Source organism: Saimiri boliviensis, chromosome 10, assembly GCF_048565385.1.
Source record: "Saimiri boliviensis isolate mSaiBol1 chromosome 10, mSaiBol1.pri, whole genome shotgun sequence".
NCBI classification, from domain to species: Eukaryota; Metazoa; Chordata; class Mammalia; order Primates; family Cebidae; genus Saimiri; species Saimiri boliviensis.
In genome coordinates, this window is record NC_133458.1 from 21,785,589 (window position 1) to 21,811,238 (window position 25,650).

The window sequence follows — 25,650 nt, forward strand, 5'->3', positions numbered from 1 at the left end:
AAACCACTGGACCAAAGAATTTTTGAGGTCTGTTCCAGCTTTGATAATCAGTGGATCTTTTATTAGAGATCTGGAAGGGTCCAGCCATACTCCAGCCCCCCTTAGGAAGACATGGCAGTGGAAAAAGGCTTTGGGAAATACCGCAAGGTGGCCTCTTCCCCATTGGTTGTTTCATGACCTGACTTGCTGACATTTGCACCAGGACTTTCCTCGTCTCATGAAGAATCAGTGAGGGTGGCCAAGTGTGAAGGGAACGGGAGGGACTTGCTTCTTCAGGAAATGCTTGAGACCAGAGTTCAGCAACCTCTCCGATATGAAAGCCTGTCATCTGGACTAAGCAGGGCCAGAGAAGACCACAGCTAAGCTGCAGTTTGTATGCAAGGGAGAAGAAAAAGGTTAAGAGGAAAAGTCAGAGAGGGAGGAAAGAATCACACTTCAACCCTCTTCCCAATGAAGACGAGGGTTTTACATAATCCAGGTGGATTGTTTAGTCGCCTCTCCATCAGGGCTTGATGGACTTTAATGGTCAGATTTGAGAGATATTCAGAGGTAGCTTGATGGGTCTTGGCAGGATTAGAAAGGGCCTGAGGGGAAGGCCAAATCCTGTCATTCTAACGCTACAGGAATAATGTCTGCGACTCAAACACAATGTGAGGGACACCAGTTTTACTGGAGTTCAAATTTAAAAATCATGCTGTCAAAGTAACATTAATAAAAATAGTAACAGCCTACTATTCATTAAATGCCAGGAAGTGTTCTAAGCACTTTGCATCTATTACTTTCATTTACTCTTCACAACAATTTGGCAGAGAAAATGTGGTTTCCTCCATTTTACAGAAGAAGAAACTGTAGCTCAGACGCATGCCCAAGTTGATAAATGGTAGAAGCTGGGATTTGTCTTTCTGACACCCAAGCTCAAAACCTTTCCATTGTACCACAGTGCCTCCTGCCTCTCATGCTTTGGCCAGACAGCCCGAGCTGAGTTGGAGAGATTGGCTGATTTTCCTTTGGTAGGAAAAGCCACAAGTCCTGACCCCCAGCCCCAGGAAGCAGAAGCTGAACGGAAAGTACGGGTCCCGCCATGACCAAATGATCTGCAAATGCCTTTCCCTGAGCATCTCCTACTCCGCTACCATTGGCGGGCTGACCACCATCATCGGCACCTCCACCAGCCTCATCTTCCTGGAACACTTCAATAAGTAAGTGATTCACTCGGTCAACAAACATTTACTCTCCACCGCTGTGTGTCAAGAACTGGACTAGGTGCTAGAGATATGGTAGAAAATGAGACCAGAAGAGTTTCTGTAGAAAGAGGGAAAAACTGGCTAGGCACAGTGGCGTGTAATACCAGCACTTGGGGCAGCCAAAGCAGGAGAATTGCTTGAGCCCAGGAGTTCGAGAACAGCCTGGGCAATATAGTGAGATCCTGTCTCTAGAAAACATTAAAAAATTAGCCAAGCATGGTGACACGCACCTGTAGTCCCAGCTACTCAGGAGGTTGAGGCAGGAGAATCACGGAGCCCAGGAATTTGAGGTTACAGTGAGCCATGATCCCGCCACTGCACTCTAGCTTGGGTGATAGAGCAAGATGATGTCTCTATTTTTTAAAAAACAAAAAAAAAGTCCCTGTGCAGTGGCCTGTAATCCCAGCACTCTGGAAGGCCAAGGCGGGTGGATCAGTTGAGGTCAGGAGTTCGAGACCAGCCTGGATACATGGTGAAACCCCATCTCTACTAAAAATACAAAAATTAGCCAGGCTTGGTGGAGAGCACCTGTAATCCCAACTAATCAGGAGGCTGAGGCAGGAGAATTGCTTGAATCCAGGAGGTGGAGGTTGCAGTGAGCCAAAATTGCACCACTGCACTCCAGCCTGGGTGACAGTGAGACTCTATCTCAAAAAATAAATATAAAAAAATTTTTAAAAGAAAAAAAAAAAAACAACAGGAAAAATCAAGTCATTATAGCTAATTGAGACTGGAGAAGTCCAGGACTCCGCAGGGAGAGCCCTGCTTGGGGAGCTCGCTCATCTGCAGAGAGGAAATGCCTCCCCAAAGAGGCGACCACGTGGAAACCTGAAGGATGAGAGTAAAATAGATGAAGGAAGATTATCCAGACAAAGAAAACAGTGCGTAGGAGGGCTCCGAGGCAGGACAGCAGTGCACAGAGGGTAAGAGGAGGCCAGGGAGCTGGACGGGCAGCTCTCCAGGGCTTGGCAAGACCCACTGAGGAACTTGGACCACATCTGAAAGGCTCTGAGATGCTTTTAAAGAATTTTAAGCAGGGAGTGAGGTGATCAGATTTACAGTTTTGAAAACTCATTCTGGATGAAAAAAAAAAAAGGAGAACAGATTGGAAAGGAGAAAGCAGACAGCAGGAAGGCGGTTCAGGACACTGCTGTGCAGTGGTCCAGGGCAGCCCGCGGCTTGGCTGACAGCGCAGTGGGGAGGAGGAACGGTCAGGTTTAAGAGAAGCTCAGAGGTCACTTGATGGGTTAGTTGGGGCCTGAGAGAGGGAAAGGCTGCGTCTGCCTCTCAGGCTGTTGCCCTCTGCAGGTGAAGGATCAGAGAGAGAAGAGGAGGAATGGGGTCTTGGAAAGACTGGCATAGAGGCTGAGATGTCCAGCTGAAAACAGACCTGTGAATCTCAAGAGAAATATTCATGTTTAGGCTGAAGGCATAGATTTGGAGTGAGCAGCCTGCAGGGCTGGGGTCACGGGCGTGCAGCCTGCACAGGAACACGGGGCCACCATGCCCAGACAGGCATCAGACTTGGTTTAATGCTCCACTGTCCCTACTTGGATATTCATAATAACCTTTAAGTAAAGGGGCCACATATTCATTTTGTCTCCTGGTAAGGGAAGCTACGAGGGTGGAGGAGATTACTTAGAATAACAGAGTAAGGAGAACAGAGGACATAAATATTAAGCTCACATATTTAATGCACAGAAGGAAACAGTATCAGATAGCAAAGGGGAAATCCAGGGAAATCTGGTGTCACTCTACCCAAGGGAGGAAAGTGTTTCCAGAAAAAGGAAGTGCCTACGATATCTAATATCAATGAATGATGAGCCAAAGTGAGGAGGACAACAACATATCCATTAGATGTGTGACACGGAGGTTACTGGTGATGTAGGCGAGAGGGCCTCGGTCAGTTTGTGGGAGAAGCAGCCAGATTCTGGTGAGCTGAGGACTAAGATGGAGGTGAGAAAATGGAGCTCTGACTGTGAAGGGAAGGTGAGAAGTGGGATGATGATAAAAGGGAGGTAGGGGCCGGGCACTGTGGCTCACGCACTGTGGCTCACACCTGTAAACCCAGCACTATGGGAGGCCAAGGCAGGCAGACAACCTGAGGTCGGGAGTTTGAAACCATCCTGGCCAACAAGGCAAAACCCCATCTCTACTAAAAATACAAATATTAGCCGGGCATGGTGGCGGGTGCCTGTGATCCCAGCTACTTGGGAGGCTGAGGCAGGAGAATCGCTTGAACCCAGGAGGCAGAGGTTGCAGTGAGCCAAGATCGTGCCACTGCACTCCAGCCTGGACAACAGAGTGAGACTCCATCTCAGAAATAAAAATAAGCAAAAGGAAAGTAAGGCAGGGTCTCCTTCCTCTCATTTGGACCATCCCTACCAGCATTTAAATGTCTCCCATCTTCAAGATGGGTAGGGACGGTCCAGATGAGAAGAAAATTAAAGATTTGGGAGAAGGGGTCATTGACAAAGGGATGTCTCACACCTTGAAGAGTTTTATGCCCAGCCCCCAAAACAGAGACCCAAGGAAAATCCAACACAGGTCATTTGGCCTGAGCCTTGTCTAGGCAAAGCCATGGCTCACGTTTGGTCTATCCAGGCTCGACAGGAAACACCTGGGCTGGGGGCCACAGCTCTGCCTGCAGATGAGTGAGCAGTTCCCCATGCAAATCTCCTCTACCCAAGACCAGTGGATGTTGATAAAGATTTGGAGATTCCAAGTTCTGCTTCTTTTATGGGCACCGTTATTATCTAAAAACTTCACTGGGCGCCAGAGCTCCAAATTCTCCAGAGTTGTGCTCCCCAATCAACACTTAAATTTCTTCGGTGATTTTTAGAAACAAAGTACACCAAGCTGCTCCATTTCCTGCTGTCTTGAAAACCAGATGAATAAACTTAGCAGAATCTTTAAGGGCAAATAGGTCCTGAGGGTCCTGAGTCATTCTCTTGAGTGTGAAGTATATACACTTTAGTGATACGAATTTAGTGATATGCATTTTAGTTGTTTGGATGGCTTTATTTTAGCTAACTTCATGATTCTTGTCTGGGCTCTGTACAATTGCAACTGTCAACTAGTGTTTTACCATATCATTATCTATCTCCCCATCTAGCCCAGCTGTATGTTTTTTAGGGAGCATTTGGCATATTACCCCCAAAATACCATACGGAAACCCTCCCTTTTGTAACTGCTGACCTGGTTCTTTACCCTCCAGCCAGTATCCAGCCGCAGAGGTGGTGAACTTCGGCACCTGGTTCCTCTTCAGTTTCCCCATATCCCTCATCATGCTGGTGGTCAGCTGGTTCTGGATGCACTGGCTGTTCCTGGGCTGCAAGTGAGTCTCAGGGCCCTTCCAGCAACGCACTGAGGACCTCCTGTCGATCCAAAGGTCAAATAACCACAGAGGATGCCTGAGGAGAATGCAGCGGACGGGACTGAGAGTCAGGCACTGTCTCTTCCAGACATTCAAAACATTTGTGAACTCTGCACTTCACTCTCAGTTCTGCAGTGAAATGTTCTCAATTCCAACTAAATGGTTAGAGAGCCTGTCCAACTTATACCAAGTCTGACATGGAGAGCATTTAGCGACATTTTATTGCTCTCAAGGCATATAGAGTACTTCCAATTACTCCAAGAAAGATGAAATAAAAAAATATGGCTCCAAGTAAAATTTGCATTAGGTTTAACTTTACAGGCATGGGTGATTTATACTTAGTAGCCTGAATAAAATATGCTCATATGCCTCAAAATAACAAGTCAGTCTACTCCAACTTTGATCAGTTTCAAACACATAAGGGAAGATAACATAACGTTTTGCTATTAGTCCCTATAACCCAATGCTCCCCTTGGTCAAGACTTGTCCTCTGACTTTTCTTTTTACTCAGACTGTTGTCAAACCAATGATGGCTATATACTTCTTAACTCCAGTATTGCCGATATAAAACAAAAACACTGTGTTCCATATACACAGATATTTGTATGTTTGTCTAGAGACAAAGCTTATCTGGAGTAAAAAAAAGTTACACATCTAGACACATAATGGAGTAAAAGTGTTAGTTTATACATCTAGACACATATACCACATTACACTAATTTTTCACTTATGTAAAAGACAGTAGGTAGAAACAACCCCACACAAATACACCTGCACTAGTCCCTGAGACATCACTTCACATCTGGTAATATACTAGAGACAGACCTAGCTGGATATTCCCAACAGGCTAGGGGAGAAGGTTGATGAGAGGCCAGATAATGTGGCAAATAAAAGCCGCATGAATAGGTGGGGGATAGAGGTATAGGGCGTGTGAAAGAGGAGAAAAGTGACCACAGCAGGCAAATAGTTTAGTGTTTGCTTCATGTTTCATCTTTGGGCCTCGGAAGTGTGTTTTCTTTCATCATTTGCTCATTCTCCCTTCTCAGTTTTAAAGAGACCTGCTCTCTGAGCAAGAAGAAAAAGACCAAAAGGGAACAGATGTCAGAGAAGAGGATCCAAGAAGAGTATGAAAAGCTGGGAGACATTAGGTAAACATCAGCCATTCCCCCTCCTCTCCTCCTCCAGCAGAAACACAGCAGGTAAAGTGAACACAGAACCAGCCTTGTTCTTGACAGTCCCTGATGCTGGGAGAATTTTCCACAACTATGAATCAGGCATTTAGAAGATGCTATTTAATGCCAGAGCCAAGCTGGCCCAGATTTCAGGTGGCCACCCTTCCCCGTTGCTCTATTCAGAGTCCACGGTATAGCTGTGGGATAGGGTGGAGTGCTGACCGTGGGGCAGACGGAGGCAGAAGAAGGGAAAGACTACAGAGCCATCCTCTTGGAACAAGTGAATTCCTCCCAAAGCCAGGCCTGCTCTCATTGCTCAGATGCGCCACCAAAGTGGTCCAGTTGTCACTCCCAAAGAGAGGGGAGACTCTGTGCTATATTTAGGGCTTAAGGCAGTATCAAAGACAGCCTTGGAGACACAGGGTCCAGAAATCACTAACCAACCCTCAGCCGCTGCTATCAGATTTTCCAGAGGGAGGGACCCAGCTTCCTCTTTAGTGCTATTTGTCATTTTATGGCAATTGGCACAACTTTGCATAAAACAATCCAGGTAGACACCATCTCGTTTAAAGCTTTAAGTTATAAAAGGAATACACGTTCATTGTAGAACATTTCAAAAATACAAGACAGTATAAGAAAAAAAATTAAAACTGACTGGATTCTTAGCACCCCATGTTAACAAATGTGAAGACTTCTTTCCATGCTTTTTTGTGCAAAGCTCTATGTATTTTTGGTAAAATTCAGTCCATATTGAAGCCATCGTATACCTTGGGTTTCACTGCTGAAAACGTGTGAACACATGGGTATAGCACGTGCCCATGTCCTTAACTCTGCTGTGGAAACAGGTTTATCAGGATGCATCTCATTTTAACATACAGTTGTAGCAAAAATATACTGAGTGTCACAAAATATCATTGGCTATAAAGGATGCTTCCATTTTGTAATAGGTAATGAATGTCTCAGTATGCATTCCTGGTTAGATGATGGGAATGACTCAACTTTAAAGCTTCTGATGTATATCATCAGATGGCCTCAAAAATGTAGCAATTCCTACTCCCACCAGCAGAGTATTTGGGGGTGCCTATGTCACTGCATTCTCCTGGTAGGCTGTATTTGAAATTATTTTAGAAATGTACAGTGCTGTGCTCTCTTGCCCTTCCCACTGAAGTTTCTCCAGGGAACATGTTTAATGTCATGTTTTCTGGGACCACTCAGTCTTCTTCTCCTCTCACTGTCAGCCACTCATAGCGGTTAGGCAGTGAGTGTGTTTTATGTCTTGGGTATTGAAACTCCAACTCTAAATACAAAAGCTTCCAGAAGCAAAGTGAAAAAGCTAGAAGAAATTTCTCAGTTCCTGAGTGGATCTTTCTGTTTTATTTTACAGCTACCCTGAAATGGTGACTGGATTTTTCTTCATCCTGATGACTGTGCTGTGGTTTACCCGGGAGCCTGGCTTTGTCCCTGGCTGGGATTCTTTCTTTGAAAAGTAAGCGATATCATTTCCTCCTTAAGAACCCCCTCACCGTAATTCTTCGGGCAAGAACTAGTGGTGTCCCTTCATAGACTCTTAGGGGCAGATATGAAGCCAGGAAGATTTCATTCCCTGGGGAATCCACTCTTTTTAACTGTGGTGGGCGGTGGGGGTGGGGTGGGGGGGGCTGCAGTGTCAAATCAGGAAGGAAAAACACAGTCTTCGGAGTCCCGGCCTGAGGTTGGGATCCAGTGCTACCCTTAGTCTCACTCCATAAGCTCCTGGAAGCTTGTTCATAGGTTGTTATGAGAGTTAAAGGAGAAAACATCTATAAAGTACCAACTGCAAAGAAGAGACCAACTTCTCACTTGAGAAGAAAGGCACATGGAGGTGTGGCCTTCATAGGAAGGAGGTCTCATCCTTTTCTGTTCTCCTTTATCTAACCAACTCCACTCCTGATCACTCCTTCTAGGACTTGCCCCAATTAACGGACTCACAAGTTCACACTAAGACATCTACTCTAGCCAGGCCCTGCCTCCAGACGTTCACCATTGCCCGTTAAATCCACTGTCGATAGCGTGGCAGCAACTGGCAAGAACTAAGGTTAATGTCACCTCTAGACTAAGTCCTAAAAAGAGGCGCTGTGTTCAGACAGACTGCCCCGAGACATCGTGTTACTCCGGAGAATTCCTGAACCTTCTCCTCAGCTATGCTTGTCTCTTTACTAGGAAAGGCTACCGCACTGATGCCACAGTCTCTGTCTTCCTTGGCTTCCTCCTCTTCCTCATTCCAGCAAAGAAGCCCTGCTTTGGGAAAAAGAATGATGGTGAGAGAAGGCTCAAGGGAAGAAGTTGGGGGTGGCTCTAGCTGAAGAATACCCAAATCAGAATAATACTCCCAAAGAGATTTACCAAGGTCCTTCAGATTCCCACCCATACAAATAGCAGAGCAGCATCCCAAATCATCCACCTCACCAATTAGGCTCCTGTCTCCACAAATCATGCCCATCGGGGCTCATCTGGTTTTACATCTCTCTAATCCAGGAGAGGACCGGGAGCGCTCACTGGGGACTGAGCCCATCATCACGTGGAAGGACTTCCAGAAGACCATGCCCTGGGAGATTGTCATTCTGGTGGGGGGAGGCTATGCTCTGGCGTCTGGTAGCAAGGTAACTCTTGAATTCTGTTCTTATGGGTCAAATACTTTTCGAGCATCTTTACCTAATGAGTCATTATGGCCATGGGAGAGAAGACTCGAGGAGCTGAGAAGTAAATATTCACCCAGTCCCTGGGAAGGGATGCAATAGAGCAGGATGGATGTCCTCTCCTGCCCTAAGCTTCTCAGTTAGCGCTACTAGGAACAGAGAAACAATCAGCTGTGCCACACAGTCATGAGACATGGGCAATGATACCTCAGCTGCAGGGCCCATGCTGCTGCAAGCAAAAGGTTTATTGGAGTTTGTAGCCATCTTCTTCTGGGATTTGACAGTAGCAATAGGAGATGGTAACAGGAGATGATGACACAGGTAATAGGAGTGGTAATAGAAGACCTCTGTAACAGACTAGAGATGCTCCAAGTGATACATGGTGAACTGTCTGTCCACAACACATAGGCTGAGCCCCCTTGGAAAATCTAGGCCAAAGCTGATGTAAATGTAAATGCTTCTGGATTTTCTGATTGGGAAAATTTGGGATGAGATTTTTTTTTTTTTTTTTTTTTTTTTGAGACCAAGTCTCACTCTGTCACCAGGCTTGGAGTGCAGTGGTGCAGTCTTGGCTCACTGCAGCCTTCACCTCCTGGGTTCAAGCGATTATCCTGCCCCAGCTTCCTGAGAAGCTGGGACTAGAGGTGCACTCAACAGACCCAGTTAATTTTTGTATTTTTAGTAGAAACAAAGTTTCGCCATGTTGGCCAGGATGGTATCAGTCTCTTGACTTCGTGATCTGCCCGCCTCGGCCTCCCAAAGTGCTGGGATTACAGGCATGAACCACCACACCTGGCCTAGGGATGGGATCTTTTAAGTAAGGTGGGGATGTGGGGCCATGGTTGAATTTCCTAAAGTGTTAGCCCTCCCTGAAATAGAAAACAGTCCTAAGAATGAATTAGGTTAAGGTTCAGACTATTTCTCCCTCCACCTTGTCTACAAGCATTAACCCATGCCAAACTTGGTTCTTTTTTTTTTTTTTGAGACACAGTCTCACTCTATCACCTAGGCTGGAGCGCAATGGTGCCATCTTGGCTCACTGCAACCTCTGCTTCCCGGGTTCAAGCAATTCTTGTGCCACAGACTCTTGAGTAGCTGGGATCACAGGCACGCGCCACCACACCCAACTTAATTTTTGTATTTTTAGTAGAGATGGCATTTTACCATGATGGCCAGGCTGGTCTCGAACTCCTGGCCTCAAGTGATCTGCCCACCTTGGCCTCCCAAAGTGCTGGGATTACAGACACAAGCCACCGTGCCCAGCTTGGTTTACTTTTGATGGCCAAAAATACTATCTGCATTATTAATAAGATCACAAAATACTAGACTAAGGAGAGCCTTAGAAAACAATGAGTCCTATCTCTTACCCACAGTGAGATTTGCCCCTATGGTACCTCTGGCTTGGACACTTCCAGTGACAAAGTACTCCCTATTCAGGGAACAAAGAATAGCTGTTCCTCATTTTCAACTCAGGTCTTCTACATGTGGTCTGTCTACTGTTAGCTCTAGCTCTGTTCTCTGGGACCCTCTCCTAGCTAATAATTATTAACATTAAAAAATCAAGAAGTAGTGACCCATACCATCTAGTCTCTTTCCTCAGGACTCACTACACCTGGCCTTATTCAAACATGGTCCACGGGGTGGTCAGTCTACTGCCAAGTGGAGCAGTTACATTACCCAAGCCCCATCTCTCATCTCTGATTCAAGCACCACCCTGCATTTTTATGGAAGCTTTTATAAAGCATCCTTGGCACTCATGTCAACATTTATATTAAAACTGCAGTCAATTAGAACCCTTCATTCTTTTAATTGTTAGTCATTACTAGACCTTCAACCCATTCTAAATATATGCTATCAATATTTCTAATTCCAAGTTCAGGATATTTATATTTATCTCTCATGTATTTCAGTTGTTAGTTTTGGCCTCTGGCAAGATTTTTTTTTTTTTTTAAACAAAATTGGGCTGGGCACAGTGGCTCATGCCCGTAATCCCAGCACTTTGGGAGGCCAGGGCTGGAGGACTGCTTGAGTCCAGGAGTTTGAGATTAGCCTGGGCAACATAGTAAGACCCTCTCTCTACAAAAACAAAATTTAGCTCAGTATAGTGGTGCACACCTGTAGTCCCAGCTACTCAGGAGGCTGAGGTGAGAGGAGTTCAAAGCTGCAGTGAGCCAAGATCCCACCACTGCACACCAGCCTGGGTGACAGAGGAAGACCCTATCCCCTGCCACACACACAAAAAAATTGTGCACATATTAGAGATGGTACAGTTATTTCTGTAAAACCTGACTACTAATTTTAATAATAATTGAGGTAGCATGTATGTAATTCCTACTGAGTTTGAAATAATTTCAGTCTTGACATTAGTGAAGAAAATCTAATATAAAGTATTTTCACACCAAGAGTTTAAAAAATTAAGACTTCCTCTGGTTGTGTTTTTTTATTTTTTAACTTTGCAGTCTAATTTATTTCGAATTACAGTATAAAATAGTTCTGCTGGAAAAGTAACTACATTAAATTATTTCACTTTACTAGGCTGGGTGTGGTGGCTTATGCTTATAATCCCAGCACTTTAGGAGGCTGAGATGGGAGGATCACACGAGGCCAGGAGTTTGAGGCCAGCCGGCCAACATGGTGAAACACCATCTCTACTAAAAATACAAAAAATTTAGCCGGGGGCTGGGCATGGTGGCTCACGCCTGTAATCCCAGCACCTTGGGAGGCTGAGGTGGTGGATCACCTGAGGTCAGGAGTTTGAAACCAGCCTGGCCAATGTGATGAAACATCATCTTTACTAAAAATACAACAATTACCTGGGCGTGGTGGCGCATACCTGTAATCCCAACTATTCAGGAGGTTAAGGCAGGAGAATTGCTGGAACGTGGGAGGCAGAGGTCGCAGTGAGCCAAGATCACACCACTGCACTCCAGCCTGGGCGACAGAGTGAGACTCCATCTTAAAAAAAAAAAAAAAAAAAAAAAAAATTTGGCCGGGGATGGTGGTGCATGCCTGTAATCCCAGGTACTGGGGAGGCTGAGGCATGAGAATCATTTGAACGCAGGAGGTGGAGGTTGCAGTGAGCCGAGATGGTACTGCTGCACTCCAGCCAAAGTCTCGGCAACAGAGCGCAACTCTGTCTAAAAGAAAAAAAAAAATCACTTCACTTTACTTACCAGTATTATCTGGATAACATGTTAAGTAAATCTCTATTTCTTTACAAAATGGACCATTTTCACTCAACTAACTCTTCTTCCTCCCCTGCTGCTGTCCAATGAGCAAGGTTTCATGTGTTACTATAGGGAACAATAAAAGAGTTCCTGGAGGCCTTGAGGCTCTGAAACAAGCATTAATTGACGCAGGCTGCACATATTGGGTTTGTAAGCTCCCAGTCAGTTGAGAGAAAAAAAGGAAGCAAAGTTCTACCAGGTGAAGTGGCTACAACAGAGAGAATTCTGAAGGCCTTTGGTCCTCAGCTGTCTATGAGCTCGCCAGGAGGTGGCCAGGGTACTGTAGACATGAAATGAGCTTTTGATGCATTTGGAAGAGATGAGAAAAGGTAGCATGCTGACAATGTAGGAAAGGCGGTCTTTCATAGTAAAACATGCATAGCAGGCCTGAGAGCTTGAGGAATCATAAATGTCTCGCCTTGATTTCTGCCCCTGCTCTCCATATCTTCATTGCATTCGCGGTTTCTAGGGTACCATGGGGAAAGGGGCAGAGCCTGTCACCATAGGAGAGAGAGAGGAAGGGAGGCAGGATGCATGTGGCAATCTGGACTTAGTAATACAAAACTCAATGGTACCCTTCATTTTTTAGGAGAGGGAGGTAGCGCTCCCTGTCGGCAGGTGAACATCTTCCAACCAAATTAATCATTCCAAGTGGGAATATTCATTTTTTTATTTTTTATTTTTTTGAGACAGAGTCTCACTCTGTCACCCAGGCTGGAGTACAATGGCACGATCTTGGCTCACTGAAACCTCTGTCTCCCGGGTTCAAGTGATTCTCTTGCCTCAGCCTCCTGAGTAGCTGGGATTATAGGCGTGTGCCATCACATCTGGCTAATTTTTGTATTTTTAGTAGAGACTGGGTTTCACCATATTGGCCAGGTTGGCCTTGAACTCCTGACCTTAAGTGATCCACCCACCTCAGCCTCCCAAAGTGCTGGGATTACAGGCGTGAGCCACCGGGCCTGGCCGGAATGCTCATTTATTTAAGTGGATGTGTTTAACTGTTCCTAGTGAAAAATAATCAGGATGGTCAACATGCCTTCGTATCTGTGTCTTCAAAAAGCACTGGCAGGCCAAGTGCAGTGGCTCATCCCTGTAATCCCAGCCCTCTGGGAGGCCAACGTGGGCGAATCAGTTGAGCCCAGGAGTTTGAGACCAGCCTGGACAACATGCCAAGACCCTGTCTCTACAAATAAAAACAGCAGGGTGTGGTGGCATGTGCCTGTGGTCCCAGCTACTTGAAAAGCTGAGGTAGGATTGCTTGAACCTGGGAGGCTGAGACGGCAGTGAGCTGTGATCTTGCCACTGCAGTCAGCCTGGACCCTGGACAATAGAGCAAGACCCTCATCTGAAAAAGAAAAAAAAGAAATCCTGGCAGATAGTAGAACTAATGTCAGCCATGATGGGATTTGAACCTAAAACAGGTTGGGGCTGAATGACCAGCCTCAATGGCACTTAGGAGGCACCTTCTCCAATAAGTGGAAATAGACTTTTATCCCTCTCTACTTTATTACTCATGTAAAACCTTCAGTGCTCAGTCCTGCCTGTTCATCTCCCTAAAAACACAGGAAATACTATGATCCACAGATGTTGATACATTTTCCCCTTTTTTAGGTAACAAAATAAACTGATTTCAAAAGCAGAATAAAGGGCCATACTTGGCACTCTGTGAAGGGCATTGTTGAATCAATGCACAGGTTAAGGATGTCAGAGGTAGAGAAAGAGTAATGAGATTGAAGTTGAGGGGCTAAAGTTGAGAAGCAAAGATCTCCAACCTCTGACAAGCTGTCATGGCAAAGTCCTAAGAAGGATCATGGCAATTATGGTGAGTGGCTCTCCACGCCGCATGATGAAACCCAAAGACCAAATGTTGTGCAATCATAAAAAAAAAAGAAATTCCTGAGCTACAAAAATGATTGAATCATAAACATCAGGAACATCTCTGGCTCCAGTCAAGACTAAAGATCAGAGGATCCCTGGTGGTCCAGCCTTCCAACATCCCTGACCTTCCGAAGTCTAAGAATTCTACCTGGGATGTGCCTGTCCTCCTTTCTTCTTACTGCAACACCTCTTCCTACAGAGCTCTGGCCTCTCTACGTGGATTGGGAACCAGATGTTGTCCCTGAGCAGCCTCCCACCGTGGGCTGTCACCCTGCTGGCATGCATCCTCGTGTCCATTGTCACCGAGTTTGTAAGCAACCCAGCAACCATCACCATCTTCCTGCCCATCCTGTGCAGCCTGGTGAGTAGTGCAGGGCTCCGGATATCCAGACAGGCTGTCCCAGGGGCCTGGAGTGGCAGGCCGGGCTCAGGACAGCTGCCGTGGCTGTACCCTCTCCTCTGGTCCCTGCTCACAGTCTTCACTGAATGGTGTTCAATTCCTATTTTGAAAAATGCAGTTTTTCAAATAGCAACTAGTAAAAGATACATTAATAAATCATAGCATGAGTTCTAGAAATCCTTTTCCAAAAGAGTAGGATTAGTTTTAGGGGCAGCCCTTAGTGAAAACCAAAGAATGTACAAAATAATCCTCAAACCTTATCATTTCAATTCCCCACGATTGTTATCAACTTTTCTCTCCTGAGATAAAACCTAAGTAGGGCCAAAAAGGTAGCCACAGAAAATCGAGGTAAAACATGCAGAGCTGCAGAGACTGAGATCACAACTCAGATGATCACCACCACCTCCACTGAGTTTCACTGTCCTCCAGGGACTTCTGAGGATTGGCAGCAAGGTCAGCTTCAGTCCACAGACTCAGACCGATTTGTTGTGAATGGAATAGGGGAGGGGGGAAATGGCCAGATCTTACCCTGGCCAAGCAGCCTGGAAGGTGATGCATCTGACCCAATGCTGCATCTGTCCCATTCTGGGAGGCAGAATACAGGAAACTAAGGCCCCTCCCCACCCCAGCAACATGGTCTTCTACTGCTGTTTCTAACCCCAGCCCCACTCTTTGCTTACTGCTCAGATGACCCCAGCTTCTCCCTTCTGTCATCTTGCTTGGGTGAGCAAGAGAGTACAGTCAAAGCTTGGACAACATTGGCTGGGCGTGGTGGCTACACGCCTATAATCCCAGCACTTTGGGGAGGCCAAGGCAGGCAGATCATGAGGTCAGAAGTTTGAGACCGGCCTGGCCAACATAGCAAAACCCCATCTCTACTAAAAATACAAAAATTAGTTGGGCGTGGTTGCACACGCCTGTAATCCCAGCTACTTGGGAGGCTGAGGCAGGAGAATCACTTGAACCCAGGAGGCAGAGGTTGCAATGAGCCAAGATTGTGCCATTGTACTGCAGCATGGACAAGAGTGAAACTATGTCTCAGAGAAAAAAAAACAAAAAACAAAAAAATCTTAGCAACATTGAGATCAGGACCATGATTCGATTCCCATATAAAGCAATTATCTTCCCTAGGGGGGAAAAAAACCCCTTAGTTCCATATCCTAAGACTGAGGGATCCACTTCAGTCAAAGCCACTTATTCATGAGATTGGGGTTTGAGGAAAGGAAATTTCAGCTAAAGAACAAAGTTTAGGAACCACTTCCTTAGAATAACACCAAAAAATCAAACATCCCTTCTAGAAGTAACTCAAAGCCATATTTCCACGTGGAGCAAGTGAGCAGCATCAGCCTATTCAGGTTCCCAAGGGCACTACATGCCCCAGAGGGCAGGGACCTAATCACCCCTCCACAGTGTCCTGCTAAGGTTGGCCAGCACCAAGCCATCATTAAGGCAAGCTCGAGATGTTAAGCACAGGAAATGCAAGCCTAATCTCGTTAATGTTTCTGTGAATTCTCTCTTCCAGTCTGAAACGCTGCACATTAACCCCCTCTACACCCTGATCCCAGTCACCATGTGCATCTCCTTTGCAGTGATGCTGCCTGTGGGCAATCCCCCTAATGCCATCGTCTTCAGCTATGGGCACTGCCAGATCAAAGATATGGTGAGTTGGGGTGACCTCTCCCTGCCAGGCCCAGATGCCATGAGGACAGAGATGACCAATTACGCAGCCTTCTTCCAAACCTTATTTTGTAGCAATGTCCCCGGACTGTCAACACCAAACCCAGTGTGGTACCAAGAATGGCACCTATGAAAAGGTTTTCGGTTGGTCCATAAGCACCAAGAATAGCAAGAATGTGCTCTCCTCAACCCCTACCTGGAAGGAAGTGGGTACCTAAGTAGAGAAAGCTGGAATAGACACAGGCCGTGGCCCAGTTCCAGAAGGCATGAGCCTGCGCAGACAAGTTTTGCCTTTATTTTCTTCATTAGGCCAGTGGAGACATTTATTCAGAAAGCTACTGGTTTATTCACAGAAGATGAGAATGAGAAAGCGTATGAACCTAGGGTGAAAGGTACTTTGAGAAAACAGGATTCTTCTGCTCAACTCACCCCCCGGACAAGAAACCCCTGAAGCAACAATAGAAAATGAAGCATCCACCATTCATTTTCAGCAGGGATCACAAAAAATGGCTTTCAGATATTTTGCTACCGACTAGTGTTGGGCCTATCGACCTTCTGCTCCTCAACCTATTCACCCACTGCTATACTTAGTATCTAGAGCTGAGGGGGTTGGGGAAACGATGGATACAAAATGCTGATACAAATTCCTGATAGTCTGACCATTTTTTTTTCCTGGGAGCCAAACTTGTTCTCAGTAGCCCTGTGAAGAAGCAAATCTCACTCTCACCCAGGCTGCAGTCCAGTGGCGCAATCTTAGCTCACTGCAACCTCTGCCTCCCAGGTTCAAGTGATTCTCATGATTCTCATCCCTCAGCCTCCAGAGTAACTTAGACTACAGGTGTGCACCACCACGTCCAGCTAATTTTTGTATTTTTAGTAGAGACGGGGTTTCACCAGGTTGGCCAGGCTGGTCTTGAACTCCTGGCTTCAAGTGATCTGCCTGCCTCGGCCTCCCAAAGTGCTGGGATTACAGGTGTGAGCCACCATACCCAGCCTATTCAGGTCCCTTTGATTGTTCAAAGTGCTCATCTAAGTCATCTGTGATAATTCCCGGAAGGGGGTGTCCCAGTCATCCCTCTCCCCTTCCATCTTACTGTGTAACCCTCAGTCTGCTCACACTGAGCTCTACCCCAGCTCTCTCCTGTCTCCCACTTCCTCAGCTGTGTGCCCCCACCACTGACCCCTAGCTTTCTACACTGGAATCAAATGATCAGAGACAGTAATTTTCAAAGGTACCAGGTCACAAGAAGTGAACCAGTCTTGGGTTCTATTCCCAGCTTGGGTACTACCTTGATTTCAATTTCCTCCTCTGCTAGATGATGAGGTTCCAGCCAGATGGTCCAAGGGGTCCCTTTTAACTCTAACACCCCCTAATTTAGCTCTGCTAGAACCTGCCCTCTCTCACCCTTGGGGAAACATGGGCTGTTCTCCATGCCAAAAGGCCCAGGGGGCCAGGATTATTCAGTACAGTGCCCCAACCAGAGGCAGGAGAGAGAGAACACGTCTAGCCATTTGCTTGAAACAATTTCCCATTTTCCCCTTGCAATTTTCCCAACTTAATGCCAGTTAGTGTCTTGTTTTGGCTACATGCTATATGCCTGGTTACTCCCTGGAAGGATGCCCGCTATCCTTACAGTACACATTTTTCCATCTGGCTCTGCCAGCCCGTCATCCCTTGCATCCCCCACTTCAGCCTGTGAGTGTCAATGTCATGGCAGAAGTGAAAAGAGTCAGTCACTGAGGTGCAATTCCCTCAGAGGAAAGAAGCAAAGGCCCCACTCCAGCTAGCATGCCTGTGTCCCCTTCCTGAGGAAAAGCTGAGCAGAGTCAGCTGAACTGTTTCCCCAGGTGAACTCAAGGTACACTATTTCCACAAGCTGTTCCTTTAAAAAGGTAAGTGTTGAGGTATAACCTTAAGAAGAATTTAAAAAAAAGGTAACAGTGGCAAAAGCTTCGTGTAATATAGCACCTCCTACAAGTTCCCTAGATTAGTGCATAGGGGCTCTGGAAGTTCCTGCTTTAAAGAGATCTCGTTAGTTTTGTTTAACACATTGCCCTATCAGTGAGCTGCAGAAATACCTCTTCACGTTCCACAGGTGGGTGTTCCAAGTAACTAACATACTTCCACTTGAAGCCTAGTGAGAGTGCTGTAAGCATAAAGTAAAGATGACTCTAATTGTCCCTTCCCAGCCCCAATCCCTTTCCAGTCCTTCCACGGTCCTGTGCACCCTACAATGCAATGCTAGAGCACCCCAGACAGCGACTGGGAACCAATCTAGGCCACAAGGCATAGGCTGTGGGCTCAGAAGAGGGACTTGGGTATCTGTGCTGCTGCTGGTCAGAGTGATTAGGGTGTGCTGGTTTGTGTCCTGTAGGTGAAAGCTGGCCTGGGAGTCAACGTCATTGGACTGGTGATAGTAATGGTGGCCATCAACACCTGGGGAGTTAGCCTCTTCCACCTGGATAGTTACCCAGCATGGGCGAGGGTCAGTAACATCACTGATCAAGCCTAACGCAAGTGCACAAACTGGCCCAACCACAGAAATCGCCAGTACCCAGCAGAATCTGGACCACAGGCAAAGAAAACCACCAGAACCACTAGGAGCACACAACCCCAGACCCACGTGGGAGGACATCCCTCCACCAGAAGATTCTGCCACCTCAAGTGAACTGCAGGAATCCTCCAACAACCACAATACAGGCTTAGCTGTTAGTGTCTTCCCACCCTCAGCACCACAGCTCAAGAAAACCTAAATATAAGCCATAGGCTCACAGAAAAAAAAATAAAAATTAAGTTAAAAAAAGAAGACAAAGAAAACCTAAAGTTGTATCCAGTCTTTGTAATCAATTCGTTATAAGACAGGAAAAAAAAGCCTGTCTTAGTTGCCCTTCAGAGGTTAAGCCTTGCAAACCTACTAGGTTTTATGTTATTCTAAATGCCTTCTTAGGAGTGGAAAGATACTCAAGTCATCCTACCAAGGCAGAGTGAAACCAGTGGCATCTCTTTTGGGGGAAAACCTCACCCAGAACTTGAAACCTAATGTCAGCTCCTTTCTCTTTTTTTTGAAGACAGAGTCTCGCTCTGTTGACCAGGCTGGAGTTCAGTGGCACCATCTCGGCTCACTGCAGCCTCTACTTCCCAGGTTCAAGCAGTTCTCCTGTCTCAGCCCCCTGAGTAGCTGGAATTAGAGGCACCTGCCACCATGCCTGGCTAGCTTCTTGTATTTTTAGTAGAGACGAGGTTTCACCATGTTGGCCAGGCTGGTCTTAAACTCCTGCCCTCAGGTGATCCACCCACCTCGGCCTCCCAAAGTACTGGGATTACAGGTGTGCGCTACTGCGCCCAGCTGTGAGCTCCTTTGTCTTAAGTCTTCTATGCTAAGTTCTCTCCATTCTCTCTGTTCTCTCCACAAGAAAGCGTTCTTAGTAGGTCTTCTTCATGGCAATCAGTACTGTTTCATCACTACTTTGATTCCCTTTTAAGCATCTGTCTTCAATGGCTCCCCTTTACCTTAGCACCATATTCCCATAAAGATATATCTGGTGTTCCCTTTCAGAAAGAGGCCAGTGTTCTATTTGTCAAAGGAAAGGGAAGTCAAGAAAGAAGATACATTGAGATTAGCATCTCTCTCTCCACCTGTCACTAACTGCAAATACCATTGCCTTGGTTAAGTTTTGGGATGGAGGGAAATTTCCTGTCTCATAAGAGACCAAAACTATAATTAAGACCATAGCACTATTATTATATTAGACTAGCTTACTTCTGGATTTATGTTTTTTGTGTTTTTTTTGACACGAAGTCTTGCCCTGTCACCCAGGCTGGAGTGCAATGGCATGATCTTGGCTCACTGCAACCTCCGCCTCCTGGGTTTGAGTGATTCTCTTGCCTCAGCCACCTGAGTAGCTGGAATTACAGGCACACGCCACCATGCCCAGCTAATTTTTTGTATCTTTAGTAGAGACGGGGTTTCATCATGTTGGCCAGGCTGGTCTCGGACTCCTGATCTTGTGATCTTCCCGCCTTGGCCTCCCAAAGTGTGTGAGGCACCGAGCCCAGTTGCTTCTGGATTTAAGTGTTTGTTCCTGAGAAAACAAAGTACCAGGTAGTAGCCAAAGGTCCAAACACATCTGTCACTTCCTACAAGTCCCTACATGAGCTCCTTGAGGGAGAAGAGATGTCTATGTCTCTTGAAATCCCCCAGCAACTTCTACAATGGCTGTTAAGTGCTCAATAAATGTGTCCCATGAGAAAAATCTGTCTGGAAATCAAGGCTTCTTTCTCTTCCTGAAGACCATGCCATTTCTCCAGGATAGATACCTTGCTACATGTCTGGCTATACCTCTCAATCCCTCTAGTTTGTTGGCATTACGTATTTTTTAATTTCTACCATCAGTTGCTTGTTAAATATGCTTTATGGGAAAGGGAGTCCTCTACAATTACTGTACTGTTTTAAGTGATTTCAAGTTACTACTGACAGCACAGGTAGTTTTCTCACAATAATTTATCTATAAAATCACTCCCTTAGTTGATCAAGCATCCATGAGTTGTAAAGTTTCTTTTGGAGCAAAAGAAACCACCACATGCATCTGCTCCAACCACAGAATGTTAACTGACCAGGGTTAATGGGAACATTCGTGCTTTCTGCCTTGTGAATTAGCTTACACCAAAATTATTTGTCCAACAGCTGATTTGATCCAGTCAACATCTCTAAAGTCATTTTGCTTTAAATTTTCAAAAGAGTCAGGGTGTTACTCCTATTATCAGAGCAGCCAAACATCACATTTATTTCCCATTACAGAACTCAGATCCTTTGCCCCCAAGGCAGACAATAGGACAAAGGTGTAGATAATCAGTAAGAATCTGGGAGTCTATGAGAGAAAGAAAAGTTGACTTAGAATTAAATGGACTTGGAATTACTGGCCAGTATTCAACTATGTGAGAACCTGACTCACTCCTGAAGAGAAAGCTGTGCCAACTTCCCAGCAGCAACTGCTGCCAGGTGCTCTGAGTAGTGAATGCATTCAACTAGCTAATTTAGAAAGCGTTTATTTCAGTCTGGTCTGCTAACTGCTCTCAAGCACAGCACTGTTCTTTCACAGACCTAGAGATTCAAGCCAGGCAAGGCTGCCCACTCCAGTGACAGGAAATGGCAGATATGATTAATGACTCCTTGTCATCTAAATCACTCCATTGTTGGATAACGTCTAGCCCTCCTTAATAGTCATTTGTCTCTTGCAAATATGTTATAATTTGATTTTATCTTCTAATATTTTATGGATATGAAAGTGTGAGCCAAAGTCACTTAGTTGCATCTTACTCTTAAGTCAATTCTCTATCAAATTTGCTTAGTCAAAGTTGCCTTTGAAATTCCATTAAATCGACATAAAGTATATGGTATGTAATCTTTCACATTAGCATTTACACATTCCAAAAGACTCATGTACCAACTTTCAATAAATAAAAAACAGCTAGTTTTCCTTCCAACATCAGAACAAATCCGTCTGTTCAGCTATACAACAAATGAGGTAGCTGGCTTCGTATTTGGGGACTGCTGTGTTTGAAAAAAGTCTCTAAACACTAGAATCACTCTCAGTATACCAAGAAATTCAAAAAGGAGCCGGGTGCGGTGGCTCACGCCTGTAATCCCAGCACTTTGGGAGGCCGAGACGGGTGGATCACAAGGTCAAGAGATCAAGACCATCCTGGTGGTGAAACCCCATCTCTACTAAAAATACAAAAAATTAGCTGGGCATGGTGGCGCGTGCCTGTAATCCCAGCTACTCAGGAGGCTGAGGCAGGAGAATTGCCTGAGCCCAGGAGGCGGAGGTTGTGGTGAGCCAAGATCACGCCATTGCACTCCAGCCTGGGTAACAAGAGCGAAACTCCATCTCAAAAAAAAAAAAGAAATTCAAAAAGGAAACCGAGACCATCTGAGTATACAGGTAGCTCCGTAGGGCTGTCCTCACTGAATGAACACTGAACATATTGCATGTACTGTTCATGTAGCTGCACCTTTTTCGGTCCCAGTCCTGTACAACTGTGTAAGATGATGCAGCTGCACTGTACCTTTCATAAGATCCTCCCACCGAGGCTGTGATTCAGGCAGGTCCAGGACTCATGGTTTGCAACATCCCACCCTGGGAATTTCCACAAGGTCTCACTGTTCTCAGTTCATTTTTCTTTCCCTGTGCCTTCCAAAACATGCCACATGTTAGGTCTTCAATACTTGACTGAATACACTGCAATCAGATTTGGGAGAGGTATAAACTATACACTTGAAAATCTAAGTGTCATAAACTCCCTATTAAGACCAGGCAAGATCTCTAAATATTTTCCCTTCACCACCCTCTTCCTTTCGGCAAGGCCAGGCCCTCATAGTCAATAGAGGAAAAAGAACTCATTCATCTGCATGGAATGGAAATGCTACATGCAAAACCCAAGACTGAAAGTTTAAGAAAAGGCTCATTTGCTCCAGTATAGTATATAACGTTCCTACAGGAGGAGTAACTCAGAAAAGGCAGTAAAAACGTGGGAGACCTCAGCAGAAAAACAAACACTAGCATAGTATTCAGGGAGCAAACAGCTTAGTGGAAATGAAAACATTACACATGTGTACACATGCTCTATGAGCCAACATGTATAGACAACCAGAAAAACCACACAGCCTACTTTTGTCTATAGTCACACAAACTCATTGAGTAAATGAGTAGAAAAAGAGAAATAATAAAATTACTCCTTTAAATCAGAATCAGGTAACTGCTTAATAACATAAAATACCAAATCAGAAGAAAGGTCTAAAGATGTCATTTTGGTTAACTTCAATTTATAAAATTCAGCCTGTTTCACAATTTTTAAAACGGTTTTTTTTCTTGCTTTTTGTTTTGTTTGGGAGGATTACAGTTTAGGGATAAACTTTTCAAGTTCAATGTATTTATTAAGTTTCCTGAAGTCTTCAGCATTGATCCTGAAGTCTTGTATTTCACATGTCAGAGTAATCCACACCAGCATTTTGAGCAACTCTCATTTTATGGTCAAATGTCACGGGAGTTTTCCTAACCATATTAGTAGGAGCTTTCAAACATTTTTCAAAGAAAAAAAAAAAAAAGGCATGTCTTGTGGTGCTTCTTCCCACCACTCCACTGATCTGTGTGGCAAGGGTTCCTACAAAAATCACAGGGAAGGGGTAACTTTCAGTACCACAAACCCCATTCACAGTAGGAATTTTCAACTACACCCTCAAATCTATGATGGTTCTGGGTTTGTCCAACATGTATCTCAGGGAAGATCATCTTGCCTGAGAGCTTGAGGTCCTTTTCGCTGCTGCCAAGAACATAAAACTAGGAGAGGGTATCTGAATGGTGAATGTGAAGTCAGCCTGTGTGTACTGTGCAGCCGTTTACATGGTGAAGCTGAACTTAAGAACTGATCTGCTAGATGGCTCCCACTGGTAGAAATGATCCCCTCCGCAAGGTTAAGTGTTACCCCTAAGGGAAGCTCTAAGTACAAATGAGCCTTGTTTACAAGATATAATATAAAAGGACCTAACCTTCTAACAGCTAAGTGACCTCCAACCCCAAAACAGTCACTCTGGGAGACCATACACACCATAGTAATGCTATCATGGTTGGTAACAAGGAATCCCTCTTTGGAAACGGCTTTCTAAGCTTCTGGCATTTTTAATACCCACAAGGTAACCTTCATCCTTTGAGGTTCTACTTCATTCTGCTAACAATTCCAGATCACATCTTGTGAGCCAGATGGTATGATCCAGGTGGATACTGTAAATTTTCATCAGTATCAAAAACAGTGATCACAGAATGACAAATGTTTTGTGTGGTTCATAAGCTGATTCAAAAGTGGCTGCAGAACTAGCCAAAAAGCAACAAGTTTGTACTAACAGCTACTATTTATTAACCTGCAAAGCACTGTGCAACATTACATACATTATCTCAATTATTTCTCATGAAAACCCCCCCATGAGATGGGTATTTACGTCCACATCTACAAATAATGCAAATGTTTCTGAAAGAATAAGCTACAGACCCCTGTGACACACAATTTACCTATTAAATGAATCGAAAATAAAAGTTTAAAAAAGCCAGGCACAGTAGCTCATGCCTATAATCCCAGCACTTTAGGAGGCTGAAGTGGGCAGATCACTTGAGGCCAGGAGTTCAAGACCAGCTTGGCCAACATAGTGAAACCTCGGCTCTACTAAAAATACAAAAATTAGCCAGGCGTGGTGGTGAACACATGTAATCCCAGCTACCCGGGAGGCTGTGGCAAAAGAATCACTTGAATCCAGGAGGCAGTGGTTGCAGTGAACTGAGACTGTGCCACCGCACTCCAGCTTGGGCAACAGAGTGAGACCTGTATCTGTAGCAAAAAAAAAAGTTAAAAAAAAAAAAAAAGAACAGTCACTTGCCTGTGATCACACTGCTAGGGAAAAGTCAAACAATAATTTAATCCTAATCTGTCTCATATAAGGACAATCTTGACAGAAATAAAACTTACTTCCATGTAGGAGAGATTCAAGTTTTCAGAGCAGAATCACCTTAACACATACAGAATCAGTGTCATCACTGTCTGAAAAAAAGATGCTTTAAATAATTCTTCCAGTTTATTGATGCTGAACCTGCCATGTCTTCAAAAATGGCATTATTAGTGAGGCTGCTCAACAAGCCCTCTGAAAAAAAACACCTAGTGAAATGGGTACTTATCTATATTTGGTGTAAATTATACTTTCAGGATTTTATCTTATAGCTATACCCAGAATCGGTATGTTTAATAACATTAGGATTGAGGTTATCACTGTAACAGCAAAAGAACCACCTAATCATTCACCAGTAGCAGATTAAATCAATTGTTATATCTATTCAAAAGAATCATATGCAGCCAAAAAAAAGAATGAGGTTCCTTGCTACTTACATGCTAATATAGAATGAACTCCATTTTAAAAAAAAAGGCAAGGAGCAGACCTCTATGTATAGTTACTATTTGTGTTTCACGTGCTTGTTTAGGCACAGACTCTTTCTCAATAAGGCAAAGTGGTAACAGTCACTTGCCAAAGAGGAGCCAGGAGTCAGAGAAAAGGGGTGGGAGAGGTCCTTTATATGAAATTACTTTTGTATCTTGTCCCATGGGAAAAATTGATTATTTAAAATTTTTTTAATTTAAAAAATATAAGAGCTGATTATACATTTGACAAATACAGGGAAATTCTGATTGCAGGAAAAAACAAAGCATCAATTATGATGAGAAGCAGAAATTCTTGAGCTGCTGATTTTACTATACATTTGGGCTACATTTTTTCTTAAGAGAATCACTACAAAGTAATAATATAAATACCTTTTTTAATGTGAAAAGGTATAAAATTGCCTTTAATAACTTTTCACTTATCCATCATATAGTATCAAATATACCCGTAATCCCAAGTATGATCCTTTTGAGAAGGAAAAAAGTCAGATCATCATTAAGGAAAAACATGCACACTAAACAGACTGAACTCTACTGGGACAAAGACCATTATTTTGCGTATTTTTTCATTCCCCAATTTCTGACAGGATTCTCAGAATTGTTTTTTAATGAATAGTAAATTCATTTATTGGTTAAATTAGCAACTATGGAGCTGCCTAGCAGTACAAAATAAATGAATAATTCACGAGAAACTAGCTCTAAGATATTAATTTTAATTACTTTGTAGCTACATAATTTAGTATCAAATGTTTAACAAGTACTCATTATATAACTGCTAAACTGTGAAGTCACTATTATTTGTATCTGACCAGCTACACAAAGCTCATCAGTTTTTCTCTTGACAAAAGGTAGTAAAAATTGCAAACAATAAAGAAGACACTACTCATTAAATGTCATGTTTACTAATCTAGCACCATAATTCCAGTCTTAGGACCTCCCGTGAAGTTGGAAAGTGAATACGGGAAGAGGTGAGTATGTTGGAAATGTAGGGTAGTTCTCAAATTGGGGCCCCATTTTGCTT

The 25,650-nt window shown here is 44.4% G+C and overlaps 1 protein-coding gene and 1 long non-coding RNA gene across 4 annotated transcripts in view; one reads left to right on the top strand and one right to left on the bottom strand.

The window, feature by feature from the left end:
- Positions 1 to 4,533, bottom strand: part of LOC141580035 (uncharacterized) — a 72,351-nt gene extending 67,818 nt beyond the window's left edge. The window contains exon 1 of the long non-coding RNA XR_012512022.1: positions 4,443 to 4,533. This is a non-coding gene — a long non-coding RNA (uncharacterized LOC141580035). The remainder of the gene's footprint in view (positions 1 to 4,442) is intronic.
- Positions 1 to 19,906, top strand: part of SLC13A4 (solute carrier family 13 member 4) — a 49,009-nt gene extending 29,103 nt beyond the window's left edge. For 2 of the 3 annotated variants that reach the window (XM_003920969.4, XM_010342767.3), the window contains exons 8-16: positions 1,015 to 1,199; positions 4,462 to 4,581; positions 5,667 to 5,768; positions 7,177 to 7,278; positions 7,992 to 8,089; positions 8,307 to 8,431; positions 13,775 to 13,936; positions 15,498 to 15,635; positions 18,028 to 19,906. In XM_003920969.4, coding sequence (XP_003921018.1) covers positions 1,015 to 1,199; positions 4,462 to 4,581; positions 5,667 to 5,768; positions 7,177 to 7,278; positions 7,992 to 8,089; positions 8,307 to 8,431; positions 13,775 to 13,936; positions 15,498 to 15,635; positions 18,028 to 18,165 — 1,170 coding nt within the window. In that variant the 3' untranslated portion in view covers positions 18,166 to 19,906. Of the gene's footprint in view, positions 1 to 1,014; positions 1,200 to 4,461; positions 4,582 to 5,666; positions 5,769 to 7,176; positions 7,279 to 7,991; positions 8,090 to 8,306; positions 8,432 to 13,774; positions 13,937 to 15,497; positions 15,636 to 15,727; positions 16,889 to 18,027 lie in introns of those variants that run through there. The other variant, XM_074379031.1, reaches the window with a different exon arrangement.
- Positions 19,907 to 25,650: the final 5,744 nt, after the last annotated feature.